The sequence below is a fragment of the Mustelus asterias genome, chromosome 23 (genome assembly GCF_964213995.1).
Source record: "Mustelus asterias chromosome 23, sMusAst1.hap1.1, whole genome shotgun sequence".
NCBI lineage: Eukaryota > Metazoa > Chordata > Chondrichthyes > Carcharhiniformes > Triakidae > Mustelus > Mustelus asterias.
Window position 1 is genome coordinate 66,765,175 of NC_135823.1, and position 27,598 is coordinate 66,792,772.

Genomic DNA, 27,598 nt, shown 5'->3' on the forward strand with positions numbered 1-27,598 from the left:
CAATGTGTGCGACATGGGGAGTTTGACCTGGTTTGTTGCTGAGGCAGGCTGGGATACTTATTACAAAGGGAGACGGTCTCAGCGCGAGCAAGGATGGTGACCAGAAGAGAACGAGATGGAAAATGGAGCACCTCCGAAGAAGCAGAGTCCATCATCACTCAGCCAATTGGAAAATGTCAGGTTATAAACATTAACCCGATACGCAGGCTCCCTGGGATGGCATTGGCAATATGGTTGAAGCAGAGACCCATTCAGTAAACTGCACTAGAATGCAAATCACAGTACATTAACATTTTATTGAAACATAGCAGTAATGCAAAATTGCTGAGATACAGAATCATCAGGAACTACAACACTGCCAATATTTACAAGGCTTTTGCAGATAAATGTACTCAAACACATATAAAAATATGCATTACATATATATACAAATGTGCAAAACATACGGTATTTTGAACATGATATGGAATTTCTCACGGTGCAAATCGTTATTACAAAGGCATTATGGCATGATCTACAAGAAACACACATATTACATTTTTCCTGGACCCCCAAAAGGTTATACGAAATATCTAGTGCTAAAATGTACAGGATTTCAATTTTGGAGTTTGTCAACAATTTGATAATAAATTGAGATGCTAAGACATGGTGTGGCTGTGAAAAACATCTTGTACAAAATGCATTCTTACTATTGAAAAGCAATGTCTAATATTTAATGTATTCCACTGTGAAGGTCTACTTCTAACTTATTCAGGGGTAAAGAATTTTTTTTCTTTCTTTGGTAATTGCTTGATTTACGTTCCAGGATCATAGGCAAATCTAGTCTAACCACCCAATACTCCTGAAACCAACACGATTATATTGGAAAATATATATTTCATTATGTTTACCACATGAAGATTTCACCTTTCATCATTGGTTTCTGCTTGACAAGCTTACATTCCAGCACAGTTCAATGAGAGAAGTTGCCTACCTCTCAATAATCAACAATTAGCAATGAGATTCTATTGTTTGGATTCATTATTGGGTAGATTACGAGGCTGAATGCAATCCTGCACTAAATTCTTTGTTCAAATCAAGGAGCCACCCATAATAACTCCTAAATAATACATCTACTAGGATGATTCTTAATGCCATTGCATTTTGGAAAGTAATCCAACAACAGCTAGAAAATATATTCTGGCACAAAAATATAAATTCCCTTCTTATTTCCTTCCAAAAATATCTATTCGTGAGTCTACGTGAGGGTAAATTTGTAAATATCTGTAGTTAATTGTATCTGTTGAGCAAATGCAAGTTAACTGCTCTGAAGTGATGAATTTCCCTCAATCCGTGGAGGGATAAAAAAAATTAAAATTAAAAGTTTATTTATGAGTCACAAGTAAGGCTTACATTAACACTGTAATGAAGTCACTGTGAAATTCCCCTCGTCGCCACACTCTGGCATCTGTTCAGGTCAATGCACCTCACCAGCACGTCTTTTCAGAATGTGGGAGGAAACCGGAGGAAACCCACGCAGACACGGGAGAGAACATTCAAACTCCACACAGACAGTGACCCAAGCCAGGAATCGAACCCAGGTCCCTGGCACTGTGAAGCACATGAGGATGCATGTGGGAGGGCAGAGATTTTGATGGAATAATGTTGGGCCAGCTCCATGCCATATTCAAACCACCACGTGCTTTTCTCAGAGGTGGACGAGTCGTGGCAACAGCTCCTTACCTGCCGAGGATACTGGGAGGGCAATCCATCCCTATCCTGGCAATGGGTCGAGATTTCCCTGACCCCAATCCGGGTCACCGCTGAGTCGGAGGCCTGGGCAGAGTAGAGGGAGTGGGAGGTCAAAGCACCGCGGTTTTTTATTATTAATTTGTTGGCTGGGGTTTCTCCCAGCAGAAGGCCAACCATTGCAGCTCTTAACGGAGACGGATGTCTCTGCTAATCGAGCTTGTGGGGCAGTGGCAGCTGGTACACTCAGACTGAAGGAGCCTCCATGACAAAGCTGCCATTCTTGCTGCTGGCCCCATGGTGGAGGAGGCCAGAGGCTCTGCCAGTTGATTGCTGCCCCTAACAGATTGTGTCTGACATCTTGCCATGGCCATTTCTGGGATCGTGACCCAGAATTGAGAGCCCTCCTGCACCTCCAACTTTAATGTAACACCAATCTGTGGTTGAAATAGACCGTACTTCTACTGAAGGAACTTCCACTCCTGTGTGAAAGATGGCAGGATTGGGACATTGAGAAAGCATATGGCTGCTTCAACCCAATGAGACCCATGTGTGTTGTACAATGCAGATTGTCATAGAAATCATAGAAACCCTACAGTGCAGAAGGAGGCCATTTGGCCCATCGAGTCTGCACCGACCACAATCCCACTCAACCCCTATCCCCATAGCCCCACTTATTTACCCTGCTAGTCCCCCGACACTAAGGGGCAATTTAGCATGGCCAATCCACCTAACCCGCACATCTTTGAACTGTGGGAGGAAACCGGAGCACCCGGAGGAAACCCACGCAGACACGGGGAGAACGTGCAAAACTCCACACAGACAGTGACCCAAGCTGGGAATCAAATCCAGGTCGCTGGCGCTGTGAGGCAGCAGTGCTAACCACAGTGCCACCGTGCCATCCAGGTTGTGGCCCGGACTGCCCACATGCCAATCCCAAATAATGGCTCTGCCATTACCGCAAGGCTGCAACTATCAAAATGATACTTTTCACAAGGGTGACGGCAGAATCAGTGACCCTGGGTTGCTGCTCTATCTATATATCCTGGTTAAGTGCAGCATTGGAAGATACCTCAGTTCCTTCTGTGAAGCGGGGTGTGTGTGTGTCTGAGTGTGTGTGTAAGCTGGGCACTAAACGCGGAGAGATTTTCATCACTACAGTAATATTTTGGTGCTGTGGCATTCATTTCTGAAATACTGGCATTTATCACATTACTGAGTTCAATTTTCAGAAATGATGTAATTAGTGTAACTTTGACAAGACATTCAGTGACAGTGAAACGTTTGGCTTTCAGTTTGCTCCTGCCTCTCTGCTGACCCAGACATACAGGCACAAAAGCAGACTTGTGAAACAATTGGCCTAATCAACAATCCCTCAAAAAGATCATTTCATTGTGGAAAGAATACCCCACGAGCTAAGTCACTTTAAACAGCAAAAACATTCAAACTCCAAACCTTACTTCTTAAACTGTGGGTTGCACCACATTTGGGAAGTTTACACAGTCCCGCATTCTCTGAAATTAACCATCTGAATATAAAGCATTACGGAGGACAAACCAGGGACAGTGACATCAAATACCCACTCGTTCTGCTGTCTGCTGAATCATCTGAAGATTTTTGAATAGATTCCAGAACTGGTAAAGGCAATTATATTTACATTCTCCGCACTACATTTAATTCACTTGTAAAACAGACAATTTCATCTCCTCAAAACCCTCAACCCTGCTTTGATTTTAAAAAAAATTACGGGTCTGCATTTGATTAAAAATCTGCATTTTCTACATCTTGCACCCATTGACTGATAATTGCATCAAAACGACACGTTGCATTTCATTATATCGCACCATTTCACTAAACTAGTTTCATTCATAAAGTGTTTGGCAAATCCTTTTTTCGGGAGAGCAGGAGAACACACAGGGCCATGAAGCTGTTGGGTCAGGGCTGTCACACATCAGGAACATGAAGCGTTCCAATATCTCAAACATGTCAATGACTGATTAAAGCTCTCCAAATGGATTTTCAAATAGATGGCTCCTTCACAGTTTCAAGTCCAAACATTATGCGGGCATCTTGCTAATTCTTAAAGAACCCATCACACCAGCTCTGCTGCATTTATAGAATAGAATCCCTACAGTGCAGAAGGAGGCCATTCGGCCCATCGAGTCTGCACCGACCACCCAGACCCTATTCCCGTAACTCCATATATTTACCCTGCTAATCCCCTTGACACTAGGGGCAATTCAGCATGGCCAATCATCCTAACCCGCACATCTTTGGACTGTGGGAAGAAACCCACGCAGACATGGGGAGAATGTGCAAACTTCACACAGATAGAGACCCGAGGTCGGAATTGAACCTGGGTCCCTGGCGCTGTGAGGCAGCAGTGCTAACCACTGTGCCACCATGCCGCCCGGGTCCTTGGTGCTGAGAGGCAGCGGTGCTAACCACTGTGCCACCCGGGTCCCTGGCGCTGAGAGGCAGCAGTGCTAACCACTGTGCCACCGTGCTGCCACGGGTCCCTGGCACTGTGAGGCAGCAGTGCTAACCACTGTGCCACCGTGCTGCCACGGGTCCCTGGTGCTGAGAGGCAGCAGTGCTAACCACTGTGCCACCGTGCTGCCACGGGTCCCTGGCACTGAGAGGCAGCAGCGCTAACCCCTGTGCCACATTCTCTCATAATTGCTCTTCGGTTGGAATGGCCTCCAAAAATGATTTGTGAACTCAGTTTTATAAAAGAAAATATGCAAGTCATGAATGTAAATATCGCCAAATCCTGGTCGATTGTAAGATCCAATTCATATTTAACAAAAAAACAGAGGCTTTAGGAACCTGTTTGGCCTTGGAATAATTCACCCTGCTCATTCTCCTTTTGGGAGATTGGTTAAATGTTGCAGAGCCTTGTCCACCTTTGTATGTTGAAGAAGCGGATTAAATATGAAAATTAACAGGTGGACTGGTAGAGGAAAAGGTGCCCCAGGCTTGTTATTATTAATTAGCATTGAAATGTACAGATTCCAGTGAAAAATTAATTGCCTGAAGTAAGAGAGATAAGTTTCTGGTTGAGATATGGTACTCACATGGTTTTGCAGAATTAACAGTGATCTAAGAATTACACCCAATATCTACAGGGTCAGTATCGATGGACATTACAAACAGGATGATTTTTTTTTCCCCCTGGACCCGGGTAATCTTTGTGTAATAAAACGGATGAAAACATTACTGAAACGAACATTAAAACAAAACGTACAAAGTAGGAAAAGATTAGCTAGTTCAAAAACATCTCTGCATTCAAAAGATTGGAATACCTCACTCAGACTGATTAAAAACTCACTGAACCAGCCAGTGTGATAAACGTCACTACCATGCACCATGGCTCAGCCATCCCGAGGAACGTTCGTCTGAAGAAGAAATTCTTTACAATTTCAATCTCCACTTCACCGGAACAGTAATTACCACTGACACCAGAATAAAATGTTACATTACAGTACAGAGCCTTAAAATGGCCGGACTATACATAGGATTGTCAGTTTGCCCTGAATGACCGCTCTTTTTTTTTTTTGGTCACTGCCCACTCATCAATCTAGAGACAATAAAGTGGAGAGAACCAGAGAATCTCAACTTGGCTTCTTTTGTTACGACATGAGAGTACTAATCATTACTAGACGATTCACACAACACTAAGAAAGCATATTGATGTTGTTCAGGTGCCACTGAGCCAGGTCGGATTACTCCCAATGGAGTTGAAGATCGTGACTATCCAGGAAATCAGTGGAAAACACACTCGGAGCAGCACTGTGAATGGGAGTGAGCCCTGTGTTGGAAACGGGCATCGTCAGGTCCAGCCACTCCATACCGTCCAAATTAGTGTCGGGGAGGTCCAAGCTCAGGCAAGAACTTTCTGCGGTAAAATGCATGTCACAGGTCTCCATCGCAGAATGGTGCTGGTCCAGGATGCTGGGCGCACTCAGTAGATCGTTCTGAAGAGCCTCCATTAAAGGAAGTGGATCCGAGCCTTCTTGACCGACTGCCATTTGAGGAATATTGGCGCCAGGTGACAGCGTGCCATCCAGAAAGGCCTCCAGTTGATTTTCTGAACCAATGGTGAGATCGTTAGTTGATTCGAGGGAGAGGGGCGGAGGTGCCATCTGAACCCGCGCTGGTGGACGAGACAATGCCGTGTTCACGGGCAAGGAGGAGATGTTGGCTACAACAGCTCTCATCTTGGTAGCAGGCAATGATTCTTCCTTTACAATGGGTGAAATCTCTGTTGCACAACAGAAGGCGGTAAAGTCAGTGTCATTAGGACTGCACTTTTAAAAAACTATATTGTAACAATTTTACTCGGTAACAATTGGGAAATAGCTAAATTCGAGTGTTTCACGTACCTAACAATATTTAAGGAGTCTTCGTGCATGTAATCAGTGGTAATGAATCGGTTTCTTAAGCACCGTTCCCACAATTATTTGAATTTAGCAAAATAGGAAGATACAAAACTGTAGAAAATGAAGTAAACTCTTTAAAAAGTAACTATTTAGAAACACTAGAATTCCCTACAGGAGCCAGAAGCTCCAGGTTCGAGTCACACCCCGGGACTTGATGTCCAAAGAAGGTGCGTTCATAACACGGCCAAACAGGTTGAGTGTCAACCTGCAAAATCCTTCCAAACACGCCAATGGCTGGCGGTAAGAGCAGGAGAGAATCCTGGTCAGCCACGCTTGATGTGGAGTGGCGCCCCTCACGCTATAAGCACCTGGCGACAGACTAGGGACCTGTTCCAGGAATTAAAGGTAAAGTTGCCATAGTCCCAGATGACCACAGGTTGCTCTCCCCTTTGCGAGGGAGAGCTGACTGGTGGTGATTTAACTGGAGATCGCCACACCTCAGGCGAGGATCAAGGTTGAGAAGACGGGGCCTTCATGAATAACCTCAGCCGGTACGGGAATTTAACCTACGCTGTTGGCGTTGCTTTGCATCGCAAACCAGTTGTCCTCCAACTGAGCTAACCAACCCCCGTGGGAATTACTATCTTTGGAAACAGACAAAGGTCTGCTTGGTGCACCACTAGGTGTGGGGAAGAGAATTGGAATTGGAACAATCCCATATCATGTTGTGTGGTTCCTTCCTAAATCTGCACTCCAGACCAAATTATATTTCACAATCACAGATTACTACAGTGCAGAAGACGCCCTTCAGCCCAGTGAATCCACACCAACGCATGAAAGGCCCTGACCTGCCCACCTTACCCCACTTGCCAGCACTTGGCCCATAGCCTTGAATGTTATGGCGTGGCAAGTACTCATCCAGATACTTTTTAAAGGATGTGAGGCATCCCGCCTCCACCACCCTCCCAGGCAGCGCATTCCAGACCGTCACCACCCTCTGAGTAAAAAACGTTTTCCCTTAAATCTCCCACCCCTCACTTTTAACTTGTTTCCCTCATAACTGACCCTTCAACTAAGGGGAACAGCTGCTCCCTTTCCACCCTCTCCATGCCCCTCATAATCTTGAACACCTCAATCAGGTCACCCCTCAGTCTTTGCTCAAGAGAAATCAACCCAAGCCTATCCAACCTCTCTTTATAACTTAAATGTTCCATCCCAGGCAGCATCCTGGTGAATCTCCTCTGCACCCCCTCCAGTGCGTTCACGTCCTTCCTATAATGTGGTGACCAGAGCTGCACACAGTGCTCCAGCTGTGGCCTCACCAAAGTTCTACACAACTCCATCATGAACCTCTCTGCTTTTGTAATCTATACCCCGATTGATAAAGGCGAGTGTGTCATATGCCTTTTTCACCACCCTATTAACCTGCCTTTCCGCCTTCAGAGATCTATGGACAAACACGCCAAGGTCCCTTTGTTCCTCGGAACTTCCCAGTGTCAGACCTTTCATAGAATACTTCCTCGTCAAATTACTCCTTCCAAAGTGCATCACCTCACACTTTTCAGGGTTAAATTCCATTTGCCACTTATCCGCCCATTTGACCATCTCGTCTATGTCTTCCTGTAACCCAAGACACCCAACCTCACTGTTAACCACCCGGCCAATCTTTGTGTCATCGGCAAACTTACTGAAACTTTCTTAAGGTGACAACAGAAAAATGACAAGGACATTATCTATTTAAAATTCACAATAGAATCTGGCAGACACACAATGGCATAAATCACGCTGAACGACATTAGCCTTCCAAGCGTGACCTTTCCCATGGCATTAATGATGGAACATTCTATCCCCATCACAGCAAAAGGGTTAATAAACAATATTATGCGCTTACAGATAATCATGCGCGTGATGCAGTTGTACCGTGGCAGAGCCAGCCCTGTGCTTCCGTTCTTTCAGATACTTAAGAGATTCAGATAGAAAACCTTAATCACCCATTCTCTCAAATTCCAGCTCAGGTTTTGGGGATGAGGTCAGTATACGGTAAAATATCTGTTCAAACAATTAAGATCGTATGCTGGCAAACAGCCTCACTTCTTCATCTTCGACAGAACCAAACATGCATTTCACCAACATGAGTCGACTAGCTCAGTTCATGGTGTCAATATAACAAATTCACCTTACCTCCGCTCTCAATTAGGATATCAAAAAGATCATCCATCTGTTGACTGTGTGCGCTGAACACCTACACAAAAATCCATCGTTAGGGTTACAAAAAATGCAACGTGTTCTACATACAACCTACTGACAGTCTGCGTTCCTCAGATTATTGCTCACTCGGCAGTGTGAAAGAGTTTCAGATGTACAATGATTACAAAGCAGGGATACAGCGTTGGAGTTTAGTAATAGAACAAATACAGAGGGAGAAAGGCTTCTTAGCTGATCCACAGCTGGTAAAACCCTTTAAGCTTCCCTTAACACGATGTACAAATGGTTCTGAAATAATTCACACATTCTGCTCCACCCAGACGCTCAACCCAAGCGTTGTTTGCTCTTCACACAAGGAGATTTCTAAATTTGTCTATTGAATAATGTGTTGCTGGGGATGAGGAGAGTGCGGTGGGGGGTGGAGAACATCCGGATTGGCGTGATGCTGGTGGTGGGGCGGGGGGGGTCCAGGTCTGTGTTCTGATGGTGTGGGGAGGGCGGGGAAGGTCTGGGTCAGAGTGCAGCTGGTGTGGAGGTCGGCGGGGTGGGGTTCGAACTGGCCACCTTTCCAACATTGTGGCCTTGTTCCCATGACAGTTAATCAAGTACATGTGGGAGGGAGGGAGGGAGAGTGTATGAAGCACTTACATTAATTAGCTGTGACTCTGTCAGTCCCTCTCTACATCACTGGCTCTGTTATCTCTCGTGTCCAATACGTCACAGTTTGATTCAGTGTTCGCCTGATTTAACTCCTTACCTCCTGGTGTTTTAAGTTGCGAGACTGCTTGACAGCTTCTTCATATCGAGGGGGATCTTTTGTCTTTGAAGCAGGGTTACTGTATGCTGAGTGCGGCAGCACTAGCTGCTGCTGGGACTGAGGTGGCGAAGTGGGGGCTCCGGACTGCAGAGACACGGAGAATGAATCATTAATCCAAGAATGGAAATACAATTCTTCCATAAAATAACCTTCAGTTAACTGAAATAGACTGATAAAGGATGTTCTAAATTTCAGACACAATTATATAATTAACCTTACAATTGAAGTAAAGTATGATACAATGATTGCTGTCCCTAAATGTTCTCCTATGAACACTTGATCCACTTGACTCATCTTGTTCCTGAGAACCAGGACTAGCAGTGGCTCCTTTCTCTTTGGACTGGAAACATACTATAGAAAACTTCCCTGAACACACTTAAGGAACTTTTGCCCCTCTCTGCCTTTAACCTTACCACTATCCCAATCTAATTCTGATATTAAAGTTCCCCATTATAACTACCCTATACATCTTGCAACTCTCTGTAGTATCCTTGCAAATATAGTACATATTTTCTACTATGTGGTGACCTATAAACCACACCAAGCAATGTAATTATTTCTTTTTTAATTCCTCAGCGCTAGCCAAATAGATTTTGTCCTTGACGTCTCTAGGACACCCCCAGCACTACCATACCACCAACCTTTATAAATACCTGAAACAACACTGCCACCCCCTCCCTTTTCTTCCATTCCAATTCCTAAACACCATGCATCCAGAAATATTTAATACTCAGTCCCAGTTTTCTTTGAGCTAGGTTTCTGTTATTGCCACAACATAGTATTTCCACATGACAATTTGCATCAGTAATCTTGGCAAGGGTGGTCTCTTGTAGGGGAGGCATGTCAATGTTCAACCTATGACGTTCCATGTTTATCACTGCTATTTGCGCTTATCGACCAGTCTTAATCATCTGCCAATGTCATGCATATGGTCCTGATGTCCCAGTTTGCCAAAGGGTTGACCTATTCTTTCTTTTTGCTTCTTTCAGTTGTTTGCCTGGTGTGATGGATTCTAGCAAGAGTAAGAATAGAAGAATAGATCAGACGAATGTGTGGCTGGGGAGATGGTGTAGGAGGGAGCAATTTGGATTCCTGAGGTATTGGGACCAATTCTGGGGAATATAGAATCTGTACTATCTAGCATTTAGAGAGGTTTAGTATGCTCAAGAATACTCAGCATGGCTTTGTCAAGGGCAGATCGTGCCTTACGAGCCTGGTGGAGTTCTTCAAAAATGTGACGAAACACATTGACGAAGGGAAGGTGGTAGATGTGGTTTATATGGATTTTAGCAAGGCGTTCGATAAGGTCCCCCATGCAAGGCTTCTCGAAAAAGTGAGAGGGCATGGGATCCAAGGGGCTGCTGCCCGGTGGATCCAGAACTGGCTTGCCCAAAGGAGGCAGAGAGTGGGTATAGATGGGTCTTTTTCTAAATGGAGGTCGGTCACCAGTGGTGTGCCCCAAGGATCTGTTCTGGGACCCTTGCTGTTTGTCATTTTCATAAATGACCTGGATGAGTAAGCGGAGGGATAGGTTGGTAAGTTTGCCGACGATACGAAGGTTGGTGGGGTTGTGGATAGTCTGGAGGGATGTCAGAAGTTACAGAGGGACATAGATAGGATGCAAGACTGGGCGGACAAGTGGCAGATGGACTTCAACCCAGATAAATGCGTCGTGGTCCATTTTGGTAGGTCAAATGGGATGAAGGAGTACAATGTAAAGGGAAAGACTCTTAGCACTGTAGAGGATCAGAAGGACCTTGGGGTCCGGGTCCATAGGACTCTGAAATCAGTCCCGCAGGTGGAGGAGGTGGTTAAGAAGGCGTATGGTGTGCTGGCCTTTATCAATCAAGGGATTGAGTTTGGGAGTCCGGGGATAATGATGCAGCTATACAAGACCCTCGTCAGACCCCACTTGGAGTACTGTGCTCAGTTCTGGTCGCCTCACTATAGGAAGGATGTTGAAAAGATTGAAAGGGTGCAGAGGAGATTTACAAGGATGTTGCCTGGATTGAGTGGCATGCCTTATGAGGATAGGCTGAGGGAGCTCGGTCTTTTCTCCTTGGAGAGACGAAGGATGAGAGGAGACCTAATAGAGGTGTATAAGATGTTGAGAGGCACAGATCGAGTGGACTCTCAGAGGCCTTTTCCCAGGGTGGAAATGTCTGCTACGAGAGGACACAGGTTTAAGGTGCTGGGGGGTAGGTACAGGGGAGATGTTAGGGTTAAGTTTTTCACACAGAGGGTGGTGGGCGAGTGGAATCGGCTGCCGTCAGTGGTGGTGGAGGCGAACTCAATAGGGTCTTCTAAGAGACTCCTTGATGAGTACATGGAGCTTAATAGGATGGAGGGTTATAGGTAGGTCTAGAAGGTAGGCATGTGTTCGGCACAACTTGTGGGCCGAAGGGCCTGTTTGTGCTGTAGTTTTTCTATGTTTCTAAATGTAAAGTCGCTGTCGTCCTAAGATGATCAGCACACCTGGGGCGGCATGGTGGCACAGTGCCAGGGACCCGGGTTCAATTCCGGCCTCGGGTCACTGTCTGTGCAGAGTCTGCACATTCTCCCCGTGTCTGCGTGGGTTTCCTCCGGTTTCCTCCCACACTTCAAAGATGTGCGGGTTAGGTGGATTGGCCATGCTAAATTACCCCTTAGTGTCAGGGGAACTAGCTAGGGTAAATGCATGGGTTATGGGGATAGGGCCTGTGTGGCATTGTGCTCGGTACAGACTCGATGGGCCAAATGGCCTCCTTCTGCACTGTAGGACGCTCTGACGTAGGCTGCTCTTTGAGGGCAAAAGCTGACAGGTGGAGATTTAATCTGAGGGTCACCTCAGGCGAGGGGCGAGGTTGAGAAGGCGGGGTCTTCATGAATAACCTCATTTAATTGAAGTATATGTATATAAAAAATGTATATCAAAGTGTTAATGTCAGAAAGATAGATCAAACTCATTGCAACAACACAGTCTACATCCTCTTCATTTACATGTGTGTGGAGTATATTTTCTGTTTAATGATATGTAACAATTAAACTCTCAGCTACTTAATTCTTGGAAGTTTTTAAAATACGTGCTGAAATCTTGCTGCCGTTCACTCTGACTGATCCTGCGGACAGCGGACCCCCGCTGCGGGTTTTCCAGCGGAGAGGGGTGCACTCAACTGAAAATTCCATCGACAGCAGCGGGAGCTGTAATGGGAGTTGTTAGTAATTATTGACAACCAATTGCTGTCAATTAGCCGACCGGAGAACTAAAGAAGTGAGGAAAACCTGCCAATGGTAAAAAGCTTTTGGAACCAGGAGGTCCACAGTTATCAGATACCTCGAGTTGTAGAATGGTAACAGCACAGGAGGAGGCCATTTGGGCCATTATATTTGTGCCAGAACTTTGCAAAAACAACTCAGCTAATCCCACTTACCGGTTCCTACCCTGTAACCTGGAAATGTTTTCTCTGCAGGTGCATATCTAATACTCCATCACTTATCCACTATATAGTGTATGCCTTGTTCTTTCGTTCCAATTTTACTTTCATCTCTATATACCTCCATGCTATTTCATTACTAGCTAGGTTTGTTCTTGTATTTTAACAGAATATATTTCTCCTGAACTCCACTGATCACAGCTGTTCCTTCCAAGCCATTTCTCAAAGAATCATGCAGAGCAGACGGAGACCATTCAGCCCATCGAGTCTGCACCAACCACAATTCCATTCAGGCCCTATCCCCATAACCCCACGTATTTACCCTGCTAATCCCCCTGACACCAAGGGGCAACTTAGCATGGCCAAACCACCTAACCCGGACATCTTTGAACCGTGGGAGGAAACCGGAGCACCCGGAGGAAACCCACGCAGACACGGGGAGAATGTGCAGACTCCGCACAGTGACCCAAGCCAGGAATTGAACCCGTGTCCCTGGCGCTGTGAGACAGCACTGCTAACCACTGTGCCACCATGCCACCCCAATACTGCTAAGGAACAGCAAACTATGAAGAAAAGCTGATGGAATTAAGACTTCCAAACCGATCAGGAGTTAAGGCTGCTGCTCCTAAAGGGAGGAAAGAGACAGGAAGAAGTTTCCATCGGTTGTGTTAATGGCTGAGAGGGGGAATATTACAAGGAGTGTTTAAAAAGTGGAGGATTATCTTGTCTCGATGTAAAGCACAAAGCCCCAAACAACAAATTCACCTCTCCAATAGGGGCAACTGATAAAATGTTTAAAAGTGGAGCCAAAACAAACAAAATAATGAATGCTGCCATAGCTTTCTCTCAGGATTTCATATTATAATTACCTTGCGTGTAGAGTTGGGTCCATTGAGTAGAGTATTGACACTGCTTATCCTTGGGTGATGCACATTAGCTGTTGAAGTGTTTAGGAAACACTGCGGCACTGTTGCTGCAGTTTGAATGTGGTTTGGAAATGCATTGGTCGTTGATGTGGATGTAAAAACCTGTGGATTGACAAGTCTCCATAAAGCTTTTTTTTGTACAGTCACAGAACAACATATATTAATCCTCTAGGGTCAATGTAAAACAGAATAAATATTACTTTCTTCCAACAAATCTGGAATATTGTACCTTAGTTCACAACCTGAAATGGCAAAGTTCAGTAAATCATATACCCTTCATATTGCAGCTTATGGATCTAACATTTTATTATTAAGTAATGACCAATAAATCATTGTTTAGTATAATTAAAATGGAGAAATATTCCAGGATATTTACTACACCCCGTCTTGGAAATTTATCACTAATTGTCTAGCATTTGGTTTATTTATTATTGTCACCAGTAGGCTGACATTAACACTGCAATGAAGTTACTGTGAAAATCCCCTAGTCGCCACACTGGCGTCTGTTCGGGTTACACTGAGGGAGAATTTAACATGGCCAATGCACCTAACCAGCACGTCTTTCGGACTGTGGGAGGAAACCGGAGCACCCGGAGGAAACCCACGCAGACACGGTGAGAATGTGCAGACTCTGCACAGACAGTGACCCAAGCCGGGAATTGAACCCGGGACCCTGTGGCAGCAGTGCCACCGTGCCACCGTAGGGGCATATCTCAAGCAGTCTACACAAGACAGCAAAGGAGAAATTCAAGATGGTCCTGCACAAGTTCTAACAACCAATGCAAAGGCCAAAGACAAGCCAGAGGTTCTGGAGCAGGTTGCCTGCACAGCCGATGGGGGCGGGAAAGAGCACTGAAAGTAAAAAGAAAATACAAGGTACAAAAATATCAAGGATGAAAGCTCTTGCCCTGGCTTCATTGGAAGTCATTTAGCGATTGTGTCGGGCTCCTGAAGAGTTCCTCAGAACAGGATTGAATTAACTCCCAGAATATAGCTGCAGTCTAAAATGATTGCTTTATGTTAGGTCTTCATTTCAGAGAACAATGGTTAGTCAGTAATGCACTACACAGTTCTTGTGAAAAATGTACAAATGAAAGTAGATGAGGATGCAATCTTGAAGAAAATTCCAAATTCCCAAACAGGTCAGGTTCCCAGTCCCAATGACACCCTTCTGATGGTGTTATAACAGATGTGACATGTGCTCTGTGAGCCCTTTGCTTATATCTATAATACGGAGGATCATTTAATACCATAATGTAAATATTTAATTGTATCTTAATAACTTGAAGTATTGCAGTTATTAAGCACAGCTTGGTGGCACAGTGGTTAGCACAGCTGCCTCACAGCGCCAGGGACCCGAGTTCATTCCCGGCTTGGGTCACTGTCTGTGTGGGTTTGCACATTCTCCCTGTGTCTGCGTGGGTTTCCTCCGGGTGTTCCCGTTTCCTCCCACCCTCCAAAGATGTGCAGGTTAGGTGGACTGGCCATGCTGAATTGCATCTTAGATGTCCCTAGATGTGTAGTTAGGGGGATTAGCCATGGGAAATGTGTGGGGTTACAGGGATAGGGCAGGGGAGAGGGTCTGGGTAAGATACTCAGAGTCAGTGCAGACTCGATGGGTTGAATGGCCTCTTCTGCACTGTAGGGATTCTATAATTCAAATTATAATTTCTCAGTAAAGTCCTGTCAGTCTACTGCATTAAAACATTGATCTCGCGCCATATTACAAGCAACATTCACCCACCTTAAGAATGGTTAAAGACACAAGGCTGAAATGAAATCCCAGAAATACCCAGGTATTTAAGAAAATACCCCTATTCACAACCACTCATGCATACCCACCAACTCACACGCAGACCCCCACACACTCTCCACTGAGTGCACCCGCACCCACAGTGCTGTTAGGGAGGGAATTCCAGGGTTTTGACCCAGTGACTGTGAAGGAACAGTGATATATTTTCAAGTCAGGATGGTGAGTGACTTGGAAGGGAACCTCTCGGTGGTGGTGTTCTGCTGCTCTTGTCCTTCTAGATGGCAGTGGTCATGGGTTTGGAAGGCGCTGCCTAAGGAACCTTGTTCAGTTCTTGCAGTGCATCTTGTGGATGGTACACACTGCTACCATTGTGTGTTGATGGTGGAGGGAGTGAATGGAGTAGCAATCACGTAGGCTGCTTTGTCCTGGATGGTGTAGAGCTTCTTGAATGTTCTGGACTTCTATCATAGGTAAGATGCTAGAAGGGATCACAACATGTACAATAGTCTGAATAGAGTCAGAGATAGAAGACTCATTTAACGTGGCTTCTGGAAAAGAAAGATTGGGTCTGACCAATCTATTCGATCTTTTTCAAAGAAATTATTACCTGAGGGTCAGGTGATGATGTGGTTAATGGCAGGAACTAGGTGTGTAGCAGAGAGAGGAACAGTTTAGTGTTCGGTTTCTGGCTGGGGTGGTTTAAAGACAGAAATCTGCAAGCTGCTCTGAAAATCAAACCTCTCTGAAAGCTTCAAGGCAGTTAACCAAAGTTATAGCAAGTATGCTTAGGTTTGCTAACTATATTTAAAGTGGGTTTACATCTATAGGAAGAAAGTTGCTTATTTGGAACTAAAATAGTGATGATAGAAATTAGAGTTTTCCGTCAAGAAAAAGATACAAAGACTGAGGTCACGTACCAATCGACTCAAGAACAGCTTCTTCCCTGCTGCCGTCAGACTTTTAAATGGACCTACCTCGTATTAAGTTGATCTTTCTCAATACCCTAGCTATGTCTGTAACACTACATTTTGCACCCTCTCCTTTTCTTCTCTATGAACAGTATGCTTTGTCTGTATGGAGCGCAAGAAACAATACTTTTCACTGTATATTAATACACGTGACAACAATAAATCAAATCAAAGATCTACAACAGAAAATTCAAACTAAGCTTGTCTCCTCCACCCATGGCCATGCTCATTACAAGCCAGTGCAGCCTAAAATCAGAGGCTGGCTCGACTTTAGTACACAGAACCTTGCAGCTGCAGTTTCATTTTCATTACAAACCTCTATAATCTGTGGGTTCTGGGTCAAACTATGTTGTGGCACAGGATCTTGTGGTTGGGGTGGTTTCTGAGAGGCTGGAGGTTGCATTGCAGTAGAGGTCGGGACAGCTATTGGTTTCTGCACCTGGGTTTGTGAATGAGACTGCAAAATAAATTTTGGAAAATAGCAGATCAGCGCAAAGCACACCATGTATTGTATAATTGTGTTTCCCCCCCCCACACAACTTGACAGAACTGCGACAGGAGCAATGTGCTTGTCCCAGTTGGTTAAGTTCAACTCATGGGGCTGAATTACGAGAGTTGCTGAATTTCCTGCTGCCCGCTGGGGCTAAAATGTCAGGGGGAGGGGGCACGGAGGGTGGGTGAGCATGCCAAAGCAAACACCAACTGCCCAAAATCACTTAACAGCCAATTGGGCGCTAACAGACTGGAAGCGGGATAGAGGCTGGCAGCTCCCCAGCCATGATGTGGAGATGCTGGCGTTGGACTGGGGTAAACACAGTAAGAAGTCTCACAACTTTAACCTGGTGTTGTGAGACTTCTTACTGAGCTCTCCAGCACCAGGGGTGTGGCCTGGGATTATTCATGTTTGGAGTTTCTCTGGCTGCCCACTGGTGGGTGGGCCCTGTGACAGCATCTGCTGCTGCTATAGAGTTATAGAATCACAGAGGTTTACAAGGGGGATAGAATATAAAAGCAGAGATGTCTTGCTGCTTCCGCACACACGAGGACGGCCTCAACCGGGATATTGGGTTCATGTCACACTATCTGTAATCCCCACAGTTGCCTGGACCTGCCGAGTTTCACTGGCTGTCTTGTCTGGAGACAATACACATCTTTTTAGCCTGTCTTGATGCTCTCTCCACTCACATTGTTTTGTTTCTTAAAGACTTGATTAGCTGTAAGTATTCGCATTCCAACCATTATTCATGTAAATTGAGTCTCTGTCTTTATATGCCCTGTTTGTGAACAGAATTCCCACTCACCTGAAGAAGGGGCTTGGAGCTCCGAAAGCTTGTGTGGCTTTTACTACCAAATAAACCTGTTGGACTTTAACCTGGTGTTGTTAAACTTCTGGCTGCATCTGTACAGGGCATTGGTGAGGCCGCAGCTGGAATACTGTGTGCAGTATTGGTCCCCTTATTTGCGGAAGGATATATTGGCCTTGGAGGGAGTGCAGAGAAGGTTCACCAGGTTGATACCAGAGATGAGGGGTGTTGATTATGAGGAGAGACTGAGCAGATTGGGTTTGTATTCGTTGGAATTTAGAAGGCTGAGACCTATAAGATAATGAAGGGGCTGGATAGGGTAGAGGTGGAGAGATTCTTTCCACTTAGAAAGGAAACTAGAACTAGAGGGCACAGCCTCAAAATAAAGGGAGGTCAGTTTAGGACAGAGTTGAGGAGGAACTTCTTCTCTCAGAGGGCGGTGAATCTCTGGGATTCTCTGCCCACTGAAGTGGTGGAGGCTACTTCGTTGAATATGTTTAAATCACGGATAGATGGATTCCTGATCAGTAAGGGAATTAGGGGTTATAGGGATCAGACGGGTAAGTGGAACTGATCCACTTCAGATCAGCCATGATCTTATTGAATGGCGGGGCAGGCTCGAGGGGCTAGATGGCCTACTCCTGCTCCTATTTCTTATGTTCTTATGTTCTTACAGCATAGAAACAGGCCCTTCGGCCCAACTTGTCCATGCCGCCCAGTTTTTAACCACTAAGCTAGTCCCAATTGCCCGCATTTGGCCCATATCCCTCTATACCCATCTTACCCACGTAACTGTCTAAATGCTTGTTAAAAGACAAAATTATACCCGCCTCTACTACTGCCTCTGGCAGCTCGTTCCAGACACTCACCACCCTCTGTGTGAAAAAATTGCCCCTCTGGACCCTTTTGTATCTCTCCCCTCTCACCTTAAACCTATGCCCTCTTGTTTTAGACTCCCCTACCTTTGGGAAAAGAGGAATAATTGAGGTGAGGGTGGCGTGGGAGTGGGATGGAGGGGGAGGGGGGTGCAGGAGGTGGCAGGCACATCCCCTGCTAGACATAATAAGCATCGCCCCATTTGCCCCCACCACTCCTCTGCACACCTTCAATCCCACCAGCAGGGGAGTGTTACATCCAGCCTGTGGTCTCTGAACTACCACTGTAGAAAATGGGACATTGTAACTGAAATGTCAGTAGGTTCTAGAATAGGTACATTCCTACTTTAATGAAGAGGCGTATCTGAGATTACACAGGCAACGTGCGTGTTACGCAGGAATCCTGGCAAAACACTTTCATATATATTGGGAATTTGACCTTTGGGAACAAATTGTGTTTTAGTGCTCTGAAGACAGACATGGACTCAACACTTTAACTCTGTTTCCCTCTCCACAGGTATGGAGAGCTGCCAGATCTGCAGAGCTTTTCCAGCATCTTCTGTTTTAATTTCATCCACAGTATTTTGTTTTTATTTCAGTACCAGTGTGTCTGGAATTATACTTTTCCGATATTGAGTGGGGGGGATTTAATCAAATATATAACTATTGACTCCATTTTATATAATTTGGCACAGTTTTAGAGCCAATTGCTCACCACTCATTATCCCACAAGTTGGTCACGAAGCAGCAAGCAGCGTACGCACGCACACCCCCCCCCCCACACACAACCCCCCCACACACGCACCCCCACATCCCCCTCCCACACACACAACACACCCAACCCCCCCCACACACACACCCCCACATCCCCCTCTCACACACACAACACACCCAACCCCCCCCACACACACACCCCTTAACCCCCTCCCACACACACAACCCCCCCACACCCCTTCCCCCCCACACATACACACAGACACCCATCCCACACACACACACAACCTCCCCAACACATACACACCCCTCCCCACACACACACACACCCCTCCCCCCACACCCCCCCTCCACACACACACACCCCTCCACACACACACAGACACCCATCCCACACACACACCCCTCCCCACACACACACCCCCCCCTCCACACACACACACCCCTCCCCCCGCCCCACACACACACACCCCTACACACACCCCCCACCCCCCCCCCACACATACACACCCCTCCACACACCCTAAAACCAAACCCAGTAACACTATACCTGTAATTTAACATTTGCTGCATGCAAGTTCTTTGGGTCGCTGCAGAGGTTTGTATTCTGCGCTTGGATGGCCAATGGGAGCAGCAGCTGGGTTCCTGTCTGAGTGGTCAGTAAAGCATGGGGCTGAGCCTGGGCGATAGCTGTGGTCGCCGTTTGCCTCGGTGCGCTCACATAAAACTGAGAGACTGCGTTCTGCTGCTTGGCTGTTGCCAATGGGCTTTCCTGTTTCACAAGTAAAGTGTTTCGCTGCACCGCATTCTGGCTGCATGTTCCAATGTCAGTGATGGTCGGGGGACCTAAGGGCTGGTTGGGAGCGGTGGTGGGCTGTCTTGAATTGGGACAGTTGGGGAGAGTGTTTTCCTCTTTGACAGGGGCGTTCAAGTGCTTCTGATTCACAGACTGTTGGTGCTGGCATCGCTTTTCGATCTCCAACTGGATCTTCAGCTCTTCCACCAACTTCTGCTCTTGCTCCAGTTTTCTCTTGAGGTCGACAATTTGCCGCTCCTTTTCCTGCAGCTTTCGGTCCTTCTCGACAGTATCTATGTCCACGCTTGGCAGACTGGCACCTTGAGGAGTGGCATTATTTGTTGCCCTGCTCGCCCCTGTGCTGTCTTCACTAACGGGTGAAGCATGAATTGTCAGCTGAGACGGAGACACCATCGTCACCAGTTCGGTAAACATGTCTGTCAGGTTGCTGTCATCGGTGCTCACGTTAGACTGTTCTGAGGGAGCTGGCGAGGTAGGAGAGGGTGAGGCTGTGGTTTCATAGAATTGTAGATTACTTGATGCTGTCGTAATGGCTGCCTCTGTGCTGTTTGCGGCACTACTGACAGCAGCAATGGGAAAGGCTGCCGTCTTCTGACTCCTTGCAATCGCTGGGTTGGAGGCTGTCACCACAGCTGCACCAACAGCAGTGCTGCTCAGGTCCTGGTACGATTTCAGCCTCTCTATCAGGTCCATTTTAGTACCAGATACTGGGAGTCCTCGCAACTTCAGTTCCATCTTCAGTTCTGCCACCTACGCAATATAAAAGAGGACCATCAGATTGGACAAATAAACATTTCAAGTTAAAAACAGGACAGCATCAGTTTTCGGGGGAGTTTTAACCCCTATTTAAGGGAGTCCTCAGGCAGCCAGATTCATTCATAAATATATCATAAAATCATAGAATCCCGACAGTACCAGCCCATCGAGTCTGCACTGACCACAATCCCACCCAGCTCCTATGTCCACAACCCCACACATTTCACCCTGCTAATCCCCCTGACGCTAATGGACAATTTAGCATGGCCAATCCACCTAACCTGCACATCTTTGGCCTGTGGGAGGAAACCGGAGCACCCGGAGGAAACCCACGCAGACACGGGGGAGAACGTGCAGACTCCACACAGACAGTGACCCGAGGCCAGAATTGAACCTGGGACGCTGGCGCCGTGAGGCAGCAGTGCTAACCACTGTGCCACCCATGAATGAGTGTGCAATATCTGGAGAGTTTTGGTGTCTATCTGGCTAGCTTCAGTAGGAATGTAAGAATGTAACCGGTGACAACTTTGTATTGGATGTAATGTGACCAATGGAAACAAGATGTAAGGGTCAGCTGACCCAGGAAACCATGGAACCAATTACAGAGTGATGTAATAGTCAGCTGACCAGCTGATTCACTATAAATAAGGAACTATGTAGAATTGTTGGGAGCTTGGAGTGGCCCAGAGTGAGACCCCAAGTTTGGAGTAATGATGATTCTTTATTAAACCCTTTCTTTGATTTTTAAGTTGGAGTAAGTTTTGTTGTATTTTCATGAGCTGCATTTTGAAGAGTTCCTTCTGAAGGAACAAGTTGTGCCGAATGATCCTTCAGTGCTGCAGGAATACGTTTCCACCTTGTCCACGGGATTCTATCTTTTTTCCTCACAAATAGGATCAAGGTGAGGGGCAGGAGGTTCAGGGGAGTGTGAGGAAAACCTTTTTTACCCAGAGGGTGGTGATGGTCTGGAATGCGCTGCCTGGGAGGATGGTAGAGGCAGGTTGCCTCACATCCTTTAAAAAGTGTCTGGATGAGCACTTGGCACATCTGAACATTCAGGGCTATGGGCCAAGTGCCCACCAGAAGGGGTTGGGTGGGAGTTCAGGTGTTTCTAGTGTGTCGATGCGGACTCGATGGGCCGAAAGGCCTCTTCCGTGCTGCACGTTTCTATAATAAACAAATTAAGTGAAACCTAGAGAACACATCTAGGAAAGAATTGCTCATGTACATACTGTACACACAATATGAAAAGCATGAACAAAGAAAATTACAGCACAGGAACAGGCCCTTCGGCCCTCCAAGCCTGCACTGACCATGCTGCCCAATTGAACTGAAACCCCCTACCCTTCCGGGGACCATATCCCTCTGTTCCCATCCTATTCATGTATTTGTCAAGACGTCCCTTAAATGTCACTATCGATACTATCGAAATACAAAGTATTCATCCAGTGCCTCAGGCATGTCTTCTGTCTTTATGTATATCCTGTTTTTGGTCCCTTCCCAAATCACCTCCACTCCTCCAGTTACCATCCTTTTAATATTTATATGCCTTGAGAAGGCTTCTGGATTTCTGGTTGTGTTAGCTGCCAGTTTCTTCTTTCTTTGCTTCTCTTATTTATTTTTCACCTCCTCTCTGATCTTTTTAGAATAAGCCTGGATCTCAGTTGTTTTATCAATCAAACATCTGTCATATACATCTTTAGTTTGCTTCATCTTATTCCCTCTTTCACCATCCAGGGACCTCTACCTTTCCCCTTTGTGGGAATGTACCTTAACTCGGTGGCACAGTGGTTAGCATTGCTGCCTCACAGCGGCAGGGACCCGGGTTCGATTCCGGCCTTGAGTGACTGTGTGTGGAGTTTGTACATTCTCCCCGTGTCTGCATGGGTTTTCTCCGGGTGCTCCGGTTTCCTCCCATAGTCCAAAGATGTGCGGGTTAGGTGGATTGGCCATGCTAAATGTGTGGGGTTACAGGGATAGGCTGTGGGGAGGTGGGCCTGGGTAAGATGCTCTTTCGGAGAGACAGTGCAGACTCGATGGCCTCCTTCTGCACTGGAGGGATTCTATGGTTTCTGTGCACCTGAATCATCTCCTCTTTAAAGGAAGGCCACAGTTTCATCTTTCACAAATATATTTTTTCAATTTCTCTGCTAGTGGACTGAGCTACTGCCAGGTCCAGCATGGCTTTGTATGAATTGTTATTCTGCTTTAATACACAATTAGGTGAACATATAGGGCAACAGTTATAATCGGATTTACCTAGTTCAATTGGCAACACTTCACACAACATAAAATTAATGATCCACTGTCCAGCTTCACTTTAGTGGGTCATTTTAATTAAGGAGAATAACTCTGCTGTATCCTACAGCCCAGGGCAGAATCTCCACTCCCTGCATTCTCCTGCTTGTGTGATGTCCTGTTACCCGAAAAACATTTCTCTCCATGTTATACTTCTCTCTTCACAGACACTACACAAGTCTGGTGTAGTGATATTTCTAATCCAGTGGCCCAGGCTAATGCTCTGGGGACACGGGTTCAAATCCCACCACGGCAGCTGGTGGAATTTAAAATTCAATTAATAAAATCTGTAGTATAAAGCCATTTTCTGTAACGGTGACCATGACAACGATCATAGATTGTTGGAGAAACTCATCTGATTCACCAATGCCCTAATTCTGGCCTAGATGCGATTCCAGACCAACAGCAATGTGGTTGACTCTTAACTACCTTTTGGAATAGCCTAGCGAGCCAATACCTATATCCCATAAAAAGAATAAATTAAAAAAGGTGAGATGCATTTCTCAATGACCACGTGTCGGCCTTTTGGCTAAGATCAAGTGTAGTCTGCTGATTTTTTTTTTGTACTTTTCCAATTCAATCAAATCAAATCCAATTCAGAGTCTCAACAAGTTGAGACATTTCCGATCCAGGCTGACAAGACAGGGCGAGCGACCAAATCACCCTGTCCTGGGCCTGATCTACATGAGCCAAGCTGATTGGAGGAGGGGAAGGTTCCTCCTCCAAGACTTGAGCTCATTTGCATCTTAGCCAAAAGGCCGAGATGCCGCTTTTAAAAATTGCTTCATATGAAACATATGAAGCTTCAGTGTAACCTAATGACCTCAACCAAGTGCAGCATCCAATCCATACTACACTTGATCTTAGCCAAAAGGCCGAGTGTAGTCTGCTGATGCTGCACTTGGTAGTGGCCACTGGGTTGCATTTAAGCTTCATTTTCATATGAAGTAATTTTTAAAAGCGACATCTCGGCCTTTTGGCTAAGATGCAAATGAGATCAAGCCTTGGAGAAGGAAGACCTGCGCCTCCTCCAATCAGCTTGGCTCATGTAGATCAGGCCCAGGACAGGGTAAAAGGTCGCAGACCCTGTCTTGTCAGCTTGGATCGGAAATGTCTCAACTTGTCGAGACTCTGAATTGGACTTGATTTGATTGAATTGGAAAATGAATTTTAAAAAAATTTCTCAATGACCACGTGTTTAGTATCTAGCGTCCGTTTTTGTCCAGCTGCCCTTTTCTAACCTGGTGACCACACATCTGTGTTAAAAGAAACCTCATTTCTGTGAGAAGATGGTGAAACATCCAGAGGTGTGTATAAGGTAGTATATTGCTCCAGTTTTAGATACACATTTGTTAATGCTTAGGGTTTTGAAAATGGTGTGTAGGTAGGGTAAACGGACTCTGCAAATAAATAAACTATTGAAATAAATGCCTTAAATTTGAACAGATAAAGCAACAGGCTGCATTTAAATAAAAGCACCATTTTGTTGGGACTAGAATCATACAGTGCCGAAGGAGGCCATTTGGCCCATCGTGACTGCATGGACTCTCCAACAGACTATCTTACTCAGGCCCATACCCTGCCCTATCCCTGTAACCCCATGCATTAACCACCGCTAATCCCCTTAACCTGCACATCTTGGGACACTAAGGGGCAATTCAGCATGGCCAGTCCACCCAACCCGCTCATCTTTGGGCTGTGGGAGCACTCAGAGGAAACCCACGCAGACACGGGGAGAACGTGCAGACTCCACACAGACATTCCTGAAATAAATACATAACTTATTCAGTTTGTGCAAATCAAATTTAAAACCATCAGGCCCCAAAATATTACTGGTCACAGTAGTAGTGTTTTGATATGCCTATGATACGCCTTCTGCATTATAGGGATTCTATGAGGAATTTTTGCTCCATCTGCCAAGTGTCCAGTGTCAGAGGAGGTACCCTAATTAAGAGTTTGCTGGCTGGTAGTAAAGGTGGCACAGACCATGGAAGAGTCAAATACAGCAATCGGTGGTCTTTGTGAATGGATAGGTTAAGATGGGCCAAGTGGCCTCCCACTTCAGTATCACTACAATATTACCAAAATCATACTTATTTACATTAAACTTGAGTATTCGTCCCAACACCTATCTTAAATGCACAACTTCATGGGGTTTACCTATAAAATCTGTAATAAATCTCAAAGACACACAGTGAAAACATTAGCATTTGAAAAAAGAAAACTAAAGCAAGTAAATTAAACAGAAACCTGTTGACTAAAAGCATACAGCAGGTGGCGGCACTGCACCGTTGTATAGGTGCCATTGCAGTTCAGTAATCTGCTTCCCCAAAGTCATAATCATACAGCAACAAAAGCAACAGTTTCTAATCAAACATGCATGCAACGGGAAACAGATGTCAAAGTTAAGAGCACAGCTGACAAGACTACTCGGAGACAGATTTTATGCAGCTTCATTTACATTACAGTGGTTAATCTTTGTCTAAGTGGGGTCCTCCATCAAAACAGTGCAAGCTAACTATCATGAGAAAATGGCAATTATCTGAGTCGATGACATTGGAGAATTTTCATCTCTCATGGCAGACTATTGGCTTCTTCATTTCAGATGTCGATGTTTAAATTTGACACAAGCTCAGTTAGCCCATTTGCCCCGAAGATGCAGATGGTGGCAATTTGAAGTTAAGTTTTAAAGTTTATTTTTTAGTGTCACAAGTAGCCTTACATTAACACTGCAATGAAGTTACTGTGAAAATCCCCTCGTCGCCACACTCTGGCGCCTGTTCGGGTACACTGAGGGAGAATTTAGCACGGCCAATGCACCTAATCAGCACGTCTTTCAGACTGTGGGAGGAAACCGGAGCACCCAGAGGAAACCCACGCAGACACGGGGAGAACGTGCAGACTCCAGACAGACAGTGGCCCAAGCCGGGAATCGAAACCACTGTGCTGCTCTCACCATGCTGCCCCCTGTAGGCCTGTCTGGGTCCTAAAAGCATGTGAATGATTCTGGTTCTTTCTGATGAGCAAATCAATGTCATGTGACGTCTACTGGACTCTGAATGCGCAGTGATCAGCTGACTCATTGCCTGAGGGTTGCTGCCATAAATGGACACAGACCCCCACCACTTATTGCTAACCCCCCCCCCTTTTGTCTGTGTAGTGCTTTCTCCAATGGTTTGATGGAAAACTGATGGAGTTGTGCTAAACCAAATCAGTTCTTGTGGCGGTCTTGGGATCGGAATAAGCTACTAGTATGGAGGAAATCCAAATGCTTATTTATCAAAATGAATTGTGGTCCTTAACACCACGGGAAAAAGATACAAAAGTCTGAGGTAACGTACCAACATATTCCTTCCCTGCTGCCATCAGACCTTTTAATGGACCTATCATATATTAAGTTGGTCTTTCCTTACATCCTAGCTGTGACTATAACACTATATTCTGCACCCTCTCCTTGCTTTCTCCCCTTTGTACTCTATGAATGGTATGTAGGGCAGCAAGGTGGCACAGTGGTTAGCATTGCTGCCTCACAGTGCCAGGGACCCGGGTTCACTGTCTGTATGGAGTCTGCACGTTCTCCCCGTGTCTGCGTGGGTTTCCTCGGGTGCTCCGGTTTCCTCCCACAGTCTGAAAGACGTGCTGGTTAGGTGGATTGGCTGTGCTAAATTCTCCCTCAGTGTACCCGAACAGGCGCCGAAATGTGGATTTACTGTGAAAATTGGGGATTTTCACAGTAACTTCATTGCAGTGTTAATGTAAGCCTAATTATGATACGAATAAATAAATTTAAAACTTTAAAACCTCTTTTGTCTGTATAGTGTGCAAGAAACAATACTTTTCACTGTATCCCAATACAGGTGATAATGATAAATCAAATCAAAATAATTAGAAGCTCGCTCTATAGACAGACACTGGCAGAAATAAAATACACAATTGTATTTTTCACTAGAATGTTTTACAAGGAGGTAAAGATATCCATTGCATTTTTAAATAAAACATATATCTACCTTCATGTCATCCAGGTTAGCGGGGAGGGTTCCCAGCTTCCTGCATGACGTGCTGTTGTGCCGTGTGGCAAAAGATGATGATGATAATGTTGGTGTGCAGTTAGCCAGAGTAGTAGATGTGGTTATGCTGCTAGTGGTCTGGTTATCATCAGATGACCTAGGAATAAAAGGAACAACGACTGATGTTAAGTAATACTCGTTAACTCAGAAGCCTACTTCTGCATCACACAACCAACATTTATCATGCAATCACCCTGAAGCTGTTTCTTTGTCTTGCTGTACCTTCGGCACGATAAAAAATACACTTGTCAATTAAATACAAGCATCTTTTTTTTAAGAAGATGAGTGTACATTTATTTTGATGTTTTTATTGTGGAAGATAAAAAGCATGCATCTTCATTTGGCCTTAGCGACCCTGGGCTGGGCGAGGAATCCCACCTCAGAATGTCATCTACAGACTGGGCAGCACACGGTGACACAGTGGGGTTAGCACTGCTGCCTCACAGCGCCAGGGACTCGGGTTCAATTCCCGGCTCGGGTCACTGCCTGTGTGGAGTTTACATGTTCTCCCCGTGTCTGCACGGGTTTCCTCCGGGTGCTCCCGTTTCCTCCCACAGTCTGAAAGACATGCTGGT

The 27,598-nt window shown here is 45.6% G+C and overlaps 1 protein-coding gene across 15 annotated transcripts in view; it reads right to left on the reverse strand.

Annotated features, from left to right (window-relative positions):
• Window positions 1-276: 276 nt before the first annotated feature.
• The window catches only part of mrtfba (myocardin related transcription factor Ba), a 297,785-nt gene continuing 270,463 nt past the window's right edge, over window positions 277-27,598 (reverse strand). For 14 of the 15 annotated variants that reach the window (XM_078240868.1, XM_078240871.1, XM_078240869.1 and 11 more), the window contains 7 exons: window positions 26,964-27,120; window positions 19,636-20,652; window positions 16,509-16,649; window positions 13,415-13,573; window positions 9,073-9,216; window positions 8,292-8,352; window positions 277-5,992 (listed from right to left, as the gene is read on the reverse strand). In XM_078240868.1, the coding sequence (XP_078096994.1) occupies window positions 5,454-5,992; window positions 8,292-8,352; window positions 9,073-9,216; window positions 13,415-13,573; window positions 16,509-16,649; window positions 19,636-20,652; window positions 26,964-27,120 (2,218 nt within the window). In that variant the 3' untranslated portion in view covers window positions 277-5,453. The remainder of the gene's footprint in view (window positions 5,993-8,291; window positions 8,353-9,072; window positions 9,217-13,414; window positions 13,574-16,508; window positions 16,650-19,635; window positions 20,653-26,963; window positions 27,121-27,598) is intronic. The other variant, XM_078240874.1, reaches the window with a different exon arrangement.